General features: G+C 37.3%; 1 protein-coding gene across 1 annotated transcript in view; it reads left to right on the top strand.

The window, feature by feature from the left end:
* Positions 1–13,335, top strand: part of LOC122791459 (cytosolic carboxypeptidase 2-like) — a 783,816-nt gene that overhangs the window by 353,951 nt on the left and 416,530 nt on the right. The window contains exon 8 of the mRNA XM_044059204.1: positions 891–1,673. Within this exon, the coding sequence (XP_043915139.1) occupies positions 891–1,673 (783 nt within the window). The remainder of the gene's footprint in view (positions 1–890; positions 1,674–13,335) is intronic.

The following is a 13,335-nucleotide window of genomic DNA, read 5'->3' on the forward strand; positions in this document are numbered from 1 at the left end:
TAAAAGTTGTTGACAAAGCATATCATTCTATTTGTGCCATGCATGCAAAAATGCTATCTTCTTGGCCAGCTTTAAAGTTTTATCCCAGAGGGTCTTGCCTTCTCTAGCCTAACATGTAGCATTTAAAAATCAAGTATTTTCAATGGTAGAAAACATCAGAAAATTTAATTCAGGCCACATGGGGCAGGGGGATAAATCTCTGATTGCAGCCATCATGAACTGCCATCATCTGGTAGTGTGGATGGTGGAGGGACCAGACGAAGGAAGATGAAAGTGATTAGGCAGAGATAGCTCGCCCATTCTGTGGGAGGGAGGCAGCTCAGCTCATGACTTTGGCAACTCCTAAGGGGAGTACAAGTTTATTATTCACATTAGCGAGCATGGCATACCTATACTGCATTGCAGTGAGCCACTTAGTTGGGTGATTGCAAATGTGCATTTGCATGCATGCATGCACCTCTCGAGTGTAGTAAAGGTGGAGCATGCCAGTTGCCAAAGGGTGGAGACAGGGCTGTCCAAAACACTGGAAGACTGGCACACAACCTAACACCCATCTCTTTCCTCCACTGGTAAATGAATTGTCTGGAGGGCTTAGTCTCTGATGGAAAAATAAATGGGTCAGTTGGGTGAGGGAAATGGAGCCACTGGGCATATCCTGCTTACCAAGACAGAAAATAATGTTAGGAATTTAGTTCATATAGTACTTTTTTAATTTTTAATTGCAAATTTGTCAAATCATGTTAGGTATTTAATTAAGTACAAGTTTGAATATTAATCTAACAATGTTTTTATTATGGATAAATGGCATATAGAATGTTGTGTAGCTACTTATATATGGTTGTTTATGACTGGCCTATCATCCAACTGTTTCTTTTTTTCTGTGTTTACAGAGGACGTTATGATTATGAGCTTACACTGCGGACTGACCTCTACACCAACAAACATACCCAGTGGTATTACTTCCGAGTTCAAAATATGAAAGCAGGTGTTTTGTATCGCTTCACTATTGTCAACTTCATGAAATCTAACAGCCTGTATAACCTTGGAATGAAACCCCTTATGTACTCTGAGAGAGAGGTGCAGACAAGAAATGTTGGCTGGCAGAGGGTAGGGAGTGGTATTAAGTATTACAAGAATTCAGTCACTGATGAAGGCAGATCTCTGTATTCTATGACCTGGACTTTCCAGTTTCCACATGACGATGACACATGCTACTTTTCTCACTGTTATCCATATACCTACTCTGACTTGCAGAGCTACCTACTGAATGTCGCTAATAATGCAGTTCTTTCACAGTTCTGTAAAGTCAGAGTTCTGTGCCGAAGCCTAGCTGGTAATATGGTGTACATTTTAACAATTACCTCACCCTCTCAGAATCCCTATATGGCAACTGCAAAAAAAGGTGTTGTGGTGACGGCAAGGATTCACCCTGGAGAAACCACAGGTTCGTGGATGATGAAGGGCTTCCTTGATTTTATCTTGGGTGACAGTGCTGATGCCCACCTGCTGAGGAAAATGTTTGTTTTTAAAGTTGTTCCCATGTTAAACCCAGATGGGGTGATTGTAGGGAATTACCGGTGTTCACTTGCTGGAAGGGACCTGAATCGAAATTACCAAACTTTGTTAAAGGATGCCTTTCCCTGTGTCTGGCACACAAAAAACATGATTAGAAGGTAAGGAACTCTCTCTACAGTTAGATTTAGCAATATAGCATTGTTTTTATCACTAATTTTGTAATAGCAGTGTCAGTGCAGTTTTGAATACTTTGTATGGTTTAACTCATTCAATTCTGAGCATTAGTTTCCTTACTAGCTGAAACCTTGTAAGCCAGAAAACAAGTTTCTTCCTGAGAGGTTTTCTCCCAGATCATGTATTAAGAGTGCATGTAATTTGCAATATCTCATAAACAGTGCGAGCTGCAAAAAATTAAAACTATGAAAGTTATCCCTTACATGATATGCAACACATTGGGATTAGTATCAAAAGTGTATCTACTAGCTGTAAACTTATACTGCGATTTTATGAAGGAAAATTGTTTTACTTAACAAAACATATTAGTATTATGATCAAACAAATGTATATGTTCCTGTAAACCTGCAAGATAGACCCAATATGTTAGTGAGTGAATTGCCTGCTCAAGATGTATGGCAAGACTGGGTGGCACACTGCTGCTTTGTGATATTTCATAATCAATGCAAATTATGCATATCATATTTCATAATATTTCAAAACAGTAATAGTAATCTACAAAACCATGCAAGTTAGATAGCAGTTATGTACCATAATACTGTGTTTCAGATTGCAGAATTTCTTTAACCGTAAACCATACGGATTTTGCAATATTAATGTTGATATAAAAATATAGCAAATATTCATAATTGCTTTACCAGACAGACATTTGTATCTCTGTAATGTTCATATTACTTGTCATGTTTTAATGTCAATATTTTTAACCAACAGCCACAGTGTGTATATGCCACCACCAACATAACAGTTTCACAGTGCATTTCTCCATAATATGCATAATTAATTTAATATGCAAATGTTATTAATATGAATACCTTGCATTTCCAACAACAATTTCTCTGTATTTTTATGCACATGTGATTAATATAATTTTATCTAACACTCACTGCTTTCATTGCCCCTCTAAACATGTTGCTCACTTTTACAACATAACATTCCTGCAGTATTAGCCTTAATTGTGAAATATTGATAATATTAATAGATTCTGCTTCAGATAAACACTTGTCATTGGATATCTTCATGTTTCTTTCCATGTGTTATTGTCATACTTCAATAATGTCTTCTGCTTGTATAACACCCGCATATGATGCTAACATACTCCATTTTTGACTTATGAAAGTAAATATATGGGAAATATTTATGACTTTTCATAACATTTTTGCAGACAGTTCCACTGTGTCTTCCAGCCCTGTACATTCCACAGTAGTTGTTTCACTATTCCTGCCTAGGAAGTCATGTCAGTTTGCAGATTCCAACTTTTTTTTTCTAATGCATGACTCGCCATTCTTGAAATATTAGTATGGATATTAGAATATTGTTAATATTAGCAACATGTGTCTAAAACAAACTGTTATATCGCTGGATTTGTTTATATGTACACTGCAGCTCCCCTCATAGTCATGTTTTATGTAATAGCCACTGCTTAGATAGGCTTCCCTAATAGGACCGTATCACTATCACACTCCATGTATGCATCGTTAATGAAAATATAGAAAACCTTTCATAATTTTCATAAGCATCAATACACATATTTATTATTCAAGCCCTGCTCATCCCATAATGATGGTTTCACTATCCACTTAAACTGTATCCTGTCAGCTTCCACATGCCTCATTGCCACCTAATGCTGATGGTACCATTTTTAAGATATTACAATTAGTATAAACATTGATGGTATTCATAACTGAAAAGAAAAAAAAAAGCTGTAATGCTAAGGACCTGTACACGTTACTCGTCTGCATTTGTGTAACTTCTTGCTACCATCCTGTGCATGTATGACTGCATATTTGTACTCTTGCTGCCAGATCCATTAATGCTTTTTGCATTTGTGGCAAAAATGTGGAATTTTGTATAAGAAATTATTCTAAGTTATATGCTCTTCTTCACTGTATTTGCTGCAGAAAATTATTACTTAACTTTATATGCAGTGAAGTTGTATTCTCACCATAGCTCTCAACTGTCCAAATTTTTTGCAGAATGTTCAGATTTTTGACTCATATTTTTGGTCCATTTCTTATAAAATTGTAGTTTTTTGGCAAATCACTGTCAAAGCACTGAGGAGTGAAGTCATAAAATAATGACATACATTTGTTTGTCACTGTTGAAGTGACATCCCGACCCCCTTGAGCAAAAAAATGGGAAAAGGAGATGAGGATGGATGGATTTGATTTTCAGATCTAATAACCATCAGAAAATTCATGCTGTTGCAAAACCTGTTATTCTATCAACTTTGTAAGTTTGTAAGAGGAATATTTAAAAAGTGTCCTTATTTTTGTTCCTTTATACCCCCCTTATTTGTGGCTTTGTTCAGATTTCTTGCTCTGAGGTTGAGAGATATGATTCCTACCCTGTGTCCTTTACTAAGCAAATACTGATTGGCAATCACTCAGAGATATAAAATACCGGTCATATTCTAAGTTTTAGGAGTTGTCCATAAAGTCCCTTACCTAGAATTGTTGTTGTTACGTGTGTGTGTGTGTGTGTGTGTGTATATATATATATATATGTATATATATATATATATATGTATATATATATATATATATATATATATATATATATATATATATATATATACAGTTAGTCCCCAGGTTATGGACATCTGACATGCCGACAAACTGTTATGAACGGACAGACACAACTCTGGAAATCACTTTAAAATAAATGAAAAATGTCAATGCAAAATTTTACCTTGCAAACAAAGAAATCTTGGTTTGCAAAGGAATACTGTCCTTTTCCCCGTCATTGAAGCTGGCCACATCTTTCCCACCAGCTATTTCCACCTTGAGAGAGAAGATGAAGAGATCTGATTGGTTAAGATCGCTGTGTTGGCGATCTGATTGGTGAAGATATCTGTCTTGAAAGTAAATATACAGTACAGTATTCAAGCAGATTACTGTACTGTAGAATGATCGAATGACATTGTGGCTCACTAAGAGTGTAGGTGACAGTACGATGTCTGGAAGAGGTCTCAAAGTTCATGAAAGAGTGGAAGACATTCATCAGTGATGCCTGTACAGAAATCTGTAATGAAGTTTAAAAAGAGGCAAGTTTAACATTTTTTGTACAGAATGTTCTACTGTACTGTGCTGTATTGCATTTCTATGTACCATTATTATTTGTCATAAAAGAAAAGAAAGTCTGCAAAATACTGCTCTGAATCAACTGAATTGAAATGTTAATTAGTTTAGAAATTGCTAGTATTGACCAGTCAAACCTGAGAAGTGTCTGGCTGCAGACTCCAGTACTGTACGCATTTCCTGTGGAACTCCATTTTAATACTGTACTAGAGTCTGCAGCCAGACACTTTTGTGAGCTTCCACATTGATGATGTTGCAACTCATGCTTCCAAAATGTAAATCTGATGCACATGCTGGTAATGTACCAAGGAAAAGGAAAGCAATCACCCTGGAAAACAAAGTGGACATAATAAAGATATCCAAGAGAGGTGAAGCACCATCTACCATTGGAAAGGCATTAGGCTACAGGCAGTCAATGATCGGAATAATTTTAAAAGACAAAGAAAGAATAATGAATCATGTAAAAGGCAATGCCCTGAAGAAAGCTACAGTTATTACAAAGCAGCACAGTGGTTCAATTATTGATATGGAAAGGCAATTGCTAATTTGGATAGAAGATGTAAATCAGAATAAGATCCCTATTAGCCTTTCATTAGTGCAAGAAAAAGCTCAAAGGCTTTTCGATGATTTAAAAGCTGCTCGAGCAGCAAATGAAGGCAGATGTGACAACTTGTGAGAAGAGGCTGGTTCAATTGCTTTAAACTGAGGGCTAATTTACATGACATTAAGACTCAAGGTGAAGCGGCAAGTGCCAATGTAAGTGCTGCAAGGGATTTTCCTAAAATGTTGGAAAAAATTGTTGAAGAGGGAAGTTATTTGCCAGACCAAATATTTAATGTAGATGAGATTGGATTATTTTGGAAAAATGTCTGAAAGGGCTTACATTTCAGAAGAGGAAAAAAGTGCATTACGGCATAAGGCATCAAAAGATAGGCTAAGGTTATTGCTTGGGGGTTATGCTTCTGGTGATTTTAAGTTGAAGCCCTTGCTTGTGTATCCCTCCTTAAATCTGAGGGCATGTCATTAAGGCATCTCTTCTGTTATTTGGAAGGCAAATGCAAAGGCATGAGTTACAATTGCCATCTTTGAAGATCCGTTTTGTTCCTGCTGTTCAAAGGTATTGCTTTACAAAAACATTCCTTTCAAAATTCTCCTTCTGCTTGACAATGCACCTGGACATCCAAACAGTTTAGATGACCTACACTCCAATGTAAAGGTCGTATTTTTACCCCCCAACACCACATCACTACTTCAGCCAATGGATCAGGGAGTAACAGCCTCCTTTAAGGCTTATTATTTACAGCAGACATCACAAGCAGTCAGGGCTACCCAAGATAATGCAATGACCTTAAGGGAGTTCTGGAAGAATTATAACATCTATAAAACCATCAAAAATATTGCTGATTCTTGGGACAAAGTAAAGCAGTCAAATATGAAAGGAGTGTAGAACAAATTGTACCCACAGTTTGCACCTGCTTTACAGGGGTTTACAGATAATGACATTGCTAAAGCCAGGCAAGCTCTGGTTGATATTGGTAATCAACTGCAGTTAGACATCAGTGACACTGATGTCATAGTTACTCAACTTCCATGCCAAAGAACTGACCAGTGAAGACCTTATAGAATGTTCAGCAGAAGATAGCATTTGAGGAAGAAAACAAGAACCTAAAAACTCCAGAATCGACAAAAGAGTTAGATGAAGCCTTTCATCTCACTGAAGCAGGAATGGTAAAGTTAGAGGAGCAAGATCCTAATACAGTGAGGTTCACCCAAGTTTACCATGCAGTTACTGAGGGCCTCAGCTGTTATAGGGCCATTTATGATGAGAGAAAGAAAAGCTTTGTACAAACCTCCTTTGATGTCTACTTTAGGAAATTGACTCCAGTATTAAACCCCTCTCTCCAGCAACAGAATCAAAACCCTGACTCTGCACCACCAGGCCCATTCTGTCTATCAACAAGTTCATAATTTTCTGCACCATCCAATTAATACATTAAGTTATCATAATGTTAACTCAGAAATGAGCGTTAACCTTTGTTATCCTTTTTCTTTTTTTTCCATTTAAACTATTTTAAGAACTGTTTCTTTAATGTTTTTTTTACAGTACGTACAATACTGTACTGTATAAACATAGTTACTGGTATTACTGTACTTACAGTATTATTGCTAATAGCGTATACAGTATTATGTTTAAGATTTTTTTTATTTGGAAGTGTCTCTTAATTGCTTTATATGCAAAGAAAAGTAAAATAAATACTAGATTGAGGCAAACATTTGACTAAGTGACATTTAATAAGAACTATATGTACGTGTTCTGACTTGTCTTAATCCAGGGACTGGCTACCTATATATATATATATATATATATATATATATATATATATATATATATATACTTCTTTCGGCTATATATATTATATATACATGTATATATTTTATATATATATATATATATATATATATATATGTATATATTTTTTATATATAATATGTATATATTGTATATATATATATATATATATATATATATATATATATATATATGTATATATATTACATTTATATATATATATATATATATATATATATATATAGTATATATGTATATATACTATATATATATAAAATATATATACAGTTTCACATTATAATCTCAAAATGCTGAAATCTAGAATTTCAGCATTTCGAGACTATAAAGCTGAATTTCAAAATGTGGAAAGTGCATAATCGTGAATTTGAGTATCTCGAATTTGCGGTTATGGCTTTACGTTACGTGACATGCGGTGTTTACGTTGGATGTAGTTTGATGCGGTGTATGAATTTGCGTGGAGTGTAAGGTAAGTGACCATTTTTTAAGGGTTTTAGGTGGGGGTTTGAGTGTTTGTTAGATTGTTTTTAAGTTGAATGTGTGGGTTAGGGTAGGTAGGTTAACGTATGAGTGTGTAACTGTTGGATGTGTTGGTGTTTGTGTGTGTGTGCGAGGGACTGTGGAATGTCTAGGTGTGAGTTTTCTATCTGTTACTGTTTGTGCGATCTCAGAGTTAGTATATATAAGTAGGGAAGTGTGGGGGTGCAAGGAGGCTTACCTCCCCTTGCTTTTTTGTTATGTAGGTATTTGCGTGTTTGGTGTTTTGTTTTTTTGTGTGGATTTGTTTTGTGGTGTGGGTGTTGTGGTTTGTGTGTGGTGTATGCTGTGTGTTGGCGTTTATGGTTTCGGGTTTGTGAAGTTTCAGTTTTGTACGGTTTCGGCTTTATGGTCTCGAAATGCTGAAATTCGAGATTTCAGCATTTCGAGATTATGTAGTGAAACAGTGTATATATATATATATATATATATATATATATATATATATATATATATATATATATATATATATATATAGTGGATATAAAAAAGTTTACACACCCCTGTTAAAATGCCAGGTTTTTGTGATATAAAAAATGAGACTACAATAAATCATTTCAGAACTTTCCCCACCTTTAATGTGACCTATAATCTGTACAATTCAATTGAAAAACAAACAAATCTGTTAAGGGAAAAAATATAAAAAAATGAAAAACATGCAATAAGCTGGTTGCATAAGTGTGCACACCCTTAAACTAATACTTTGTTGAGGTACCTTTTGATTTAATTACAACGTTCAGTCTTCTTGGTACACACCTGCCATCAATTAAAGAATCTCTGATTAACCCCAAATAAAATTCAGCTGTCCTAGTAGGATTTTCCTGACATTTACTCAGTTGCCTGTTACAGCAAAAGCCATGGTTCGCAGAGAGCTTGCAAAGCATCAAAGGGATCTCATTGCTGAAAGGTATAAGTCAGGAGAAGGGTACAAAATTTTTCACAGCATTGGATATAACATGGAACACAGTGAAGACAGCATTCAAAAAGTGAAGTAAATATGAGACAACAGTGACATTGCAAAGAACTGAATGCCCCTCCAAAATTGATGAAAAGACAAGATGAAAACTGGTCAGAGAGGATGCCAAGAAACCTACAGCAACACTGAAAGAGCTGCAGGCATTTCTGGCAAGTACTGGTTGTGTACTACATGTGACAACAGTTTCCCGTATTCTCCATATGTTTGGGCAGTGGTGTAGGGTTGCAAGACGGAAGCCTTTTCTTACACTGAAAAACATCCATGTCTGGCTAAAATTTGCAAAACAATACATCCAAGTCTCCCAAAAAGCATGTGGGAAAATGTGTATGGTCTAATGAGACCAAGATTTAACTTTTTGGCCACAATTCCAAAAGGTACATTTGGCACAAAAACAACACTTTGCATCACCAAAAGAACATCTTCTCCACGGTGAAGCATGGTGGTGGCAGTATCATGCTTTGGGGTTGCTTTTCTTCAGCTGGAACTGGGGCTTTAGTCAAGGTGGAGGGAATTATGAACAGTTCCAAGTACCAGTCACTTTTGCCCCAAAACCAACAGGTGTCTGCTAGAAACCTGAAGATGAAGAGGAATTTCACCTTTCAACATGACAATGACCCCAGGATACATCCAAATAAATAAAACAATGGCTTCACCAGAAGAAAATTAAAGTTTTGGAGTATCCTAGCCAGAGCACAGACCTAAATCCAATAGAAAATCTGTGGAGTGACCTGAAGAGGGCTGTGCACAAGAGATGCCCTTGCAATCTGACAGATTTGGAGTGCTTTTGCAAGGAAGAGTGGGCAAGTATTACCAAGTCAAGATGTGCCATGCTGATAGACTCCTACCCAAGAAGACTGAATGCTGTAATTAAATCAAAAGGTGCTTCAACAAAGTATTAGTTTAAGGGTGTGCACACTTATGCACTTATGCAACCAGCTTATTGTACGTATTTTATTTTTTTATATTTTTTCCCCTAATAGATTTGTTTGTTCTTCAATTGAATTGTATAGGTTATAGGTCACATTAAAGGTGGGAAAAGTTTTCAGAAAGTTTTGTCATGGTCTCATTTTTTTTATATCACAAAAACCTAGCATTTTAACAGGGGTGTGTAAACTTTTTATATCCACTGTGTGTGTAATGTATGTATATATATATATATATATATATATATATATATATATATATATACATATATATATATATATATATATATATATATATATATATGTGAACTTTCAAATGTTCAAAACTCATATGGCAACATTTGAAAGGACAACAAATGATAGTGGAGATCCCGTTACAGTCCGGGACTGGGAGATTCCCCTTTCCTGCACTGTAGTGCGATCTCTGAGTGAGAATATTTAAGTAGCAGGGGGTAGGGGGTGCAGGGGGGCTTGCCCCCTGATTTTACTGTGTTTACAGGTAGGTAACTGGTGCTATTTCAGGATGTCGGTCTTTCGGAATGTCGATCATATGGTGTCAGCCATATGAATTCGGCATTCTGAACAGTCGACATTCTGAAGCAGACACATATATACACACACACACACACACACACACACACACACACACACACAATCATCAGAGCATATGAATTACTATACATTTTCTGAAGTAAAAGAAGTCTATAACTCTTAATTATTGTCATTATTCATTGTGTAATTCACCACCTTTCCTCCAAAAGTCACTAGTCTTAGGAGGGATTAAGAGGGACAGAGCTAAAATATGAGTCAAAATCAGGGATGTCCCTGAAAATCAGGGACAGTTGAGAGGTAGCAGCTTTTGTTATGGTGGAATTCAGCATGGTGATATTAACTGTTTATGGCTCATTAATTTGTGGCACATTTTTCATGTACGATAATTAAAGCTCCATTGCCAAAAGGTGTGCATCAACACTTAAAACTGGCTCTGTGAAACAAACAGTACCTTTGTATGATTTTCAAAGTACAGTGCAAGGTGTAACATTTTGTTTTGACTTTTTTCATTATTTCTAGTAGTTAAAGGTCTGCATGACACCTTGCTGATGGTATGACTTTGAGTTAATTGGTTTTGATTGGTTTGTTTTCAAACTTTTTGAGGAAACTGCTTGCTGTAAGTGGTTTAGAATGTTGTTGCCAAGTGAACAAAAACTAGTGCGGCATTCGGCTCCTACCGGTAGTCAGAGAAGTCTGCAAGTCAGCTGTGGTTTGTGCATGTGTATGCGTGTGTGTTATCTGGATATTTTTGTGAGTGGAACTCAGTGGGACTGGATACCTTGTTACAATGAAAGGACTTTTAGAGTGAACCTGTGCGGCACTGGCTACCTTAATAAACTACAAGGACTTATTGATTGGGTCTGTGTGACACTGGTTACCTTGATGCAGTACAGAGACTTGTTGTGTGGACCTCTATGAGACTGGCTACCTTGTTGCTGTACAGGGACTTCTTGAGTGGACATCTGTGGTACTAGCTACCTTGCTCAGTTCAGGTACTTGCTGAGTGGACCTCTGTGAAACTGGCTATCTTGATGCGCTACAGGGTCTCATCTACACTCAAGCTTAACTGGTAATTAGAAGCAGATGTACAGTCAAACATCTGTCAAACTATGCTTTTTTTTTGGGAGGGTGGCAGCAGTAGTAGACCTTAATACCTGACTACACACACACACACATGCGCATGGATGCACACACACATTTACTGACAACTTGAAAAGAAAAATTGCTGCTACACCAAGGCAGATGCAAAGCCTGCCACTAGACCCATGGCAGAATTACTGGCACTTACTGATTTCTTCCTAAAGTGTGCTTGGAGAATTGCTCCTAATCGTCAATCTTTCTGCAAGATTCCTCCTTGTGTTAGTTTTTCTTACAGGAGCAGAACAGATGAAAATTTGTGGACATTCCTGGTGTATGTCCTTGCTCATCCATAATTAGAAAAATGAAATCACACACAGCAGGAAACTCCTTTTAGCAGAATAAGGATGACCATGCTAGGAGAACCACAGATTCATGTGGGTGAAACTTCTGATTGGCCATATTTTCATATGGGATTGAAATGCAGGGAGTTAGAGAGACAGTTGGGATAATGGCTGAGGTTTTGTCTCTCATGCACAAGGTATAAGGATCAATCTATACCTCTGGTCATTGCCTGTATGGAATTTGCATGCTGTCTGTGTCTCTGTGGGGTTCTTCCACCTCCCAAAAACATGAGCATTTCCAATTCACTCACTCACTCAAGAATGGAGTTTTGGGCAACGGAGTACTCTAGATGGTGCCTGTCTGGGGAAGAGTTGTATAAACCATGGGTGGTGCAACAGGAATAAAGGAGAGGCCATTCTAGACTTCTATGGCAAATGGCTTTCTGGTGGCCAGCACATGGTTCAGCAAGAGGGACTGTCATGAACACATACAAGAGTGGTCACCATGCAACTCACGTGGACTTCCTGCTAATATTGAAAGGGCAGTGAAGTCGAATCAGTGATTGCAAAGTCATCCCCAGTGAAGCAGTCATTTCTCAGCATAAACTACTACTTGCCACAATCAACTGCAAATAATGGTCAGAGAAGGCTGTAAGGTCAAGGAGACTGTACTGAAGATGTGGAAGTTGACTGGAGAGAAAGCACAAGAATTCAAAGAATTACTCTGGGATCTAGCACCTCAGAAAGAAGAAGAAATATGTGGAGTCGAAGAAGGGCAGCACCTCAAAATAGCATGTGAGGACTACAGAAGAGATATGCAGCCAAGGCAGGTATGAAAATAAGGCACATAAGGAAAGCTGGTGGTGGAATGCAGCAGTCCAGGAAGACATCAAAAGAAAGGAGTGTGGGATAAAGTGGCAATAGAAAAGATGGCATGATGGAATACTGGTTAAATAACAAAGAGGCTAAGACAGCAGTTATAATAGCAAAAAAAAAAACAATGCATCGCAGGCACTGTACCAACTTCTGGAAAGTAACTTAGTAGATGGCACAAGGTTGCAAGGCAAAGGCGAAAAGATAAAGAAGATGGTCATCAGACACCCTTCATAAGGGATGCCAGCAATAACCTTTTCACCAATCCACACATCATCAAAAGCAGATGGAAGTACTTCCAACAGCTCCTGAATGAAAAAAAAAACCCACGGATGATGTACTGCCCCAGACATAGCCTATGATGAAAGAAGAAAAGGAGCCCACCCTAGAAGAAGGAGCCCACCCTAGAAGAAGGAAGAACAGTAGACAGGAGCCCACACTAGAAGAAGGAAGAACAGTAGAAAGGAAACTGAAGTCAGGGAAAGCAGCAGGCTCCAATGAGGTAATGGCAGCTATGATCAAGATGTCGGCGTGTTAATAGAGAAATGGCTCCTGAGGGTACTCATAGCAATATGGAAGGAAAGGCGTATCCCATACGAGTGGAGAATAAACGTACTAATAACAGTGTACAAGAGCCAAGAGGACATTCACAGCTGTGGGCAGGATAGAAGTATCAAACTCATGTTACAGTGCATGAAAGTACTGGAGGGTGTGATTGATAAAAGAACACAGAGAAGTTAGTAGAAAGTAAGATAGGAGACAAGAAGTTTGGATTCATATCAAGTTGCAGTACAGCTAACCCAATGTTTACAGTGAAACAGATAGTTGGTAAGAAACTAGATGAGGAAAGAGTCCAAAT

Source organism: Protopterus annectens, chromosome 17.part0 (assembly GCF_019279795.1).
Source record: "Protopterus annectens isolate FY-2018-M chromosome 17.part0, PAN1.0, whole genome shotgun sequence".
Lineage (NCBI taxonomy): Eukaryota > Metazoa > Chordata > Ceratodontiformes > Protopteridae > Protopterus > Protopterus annectens.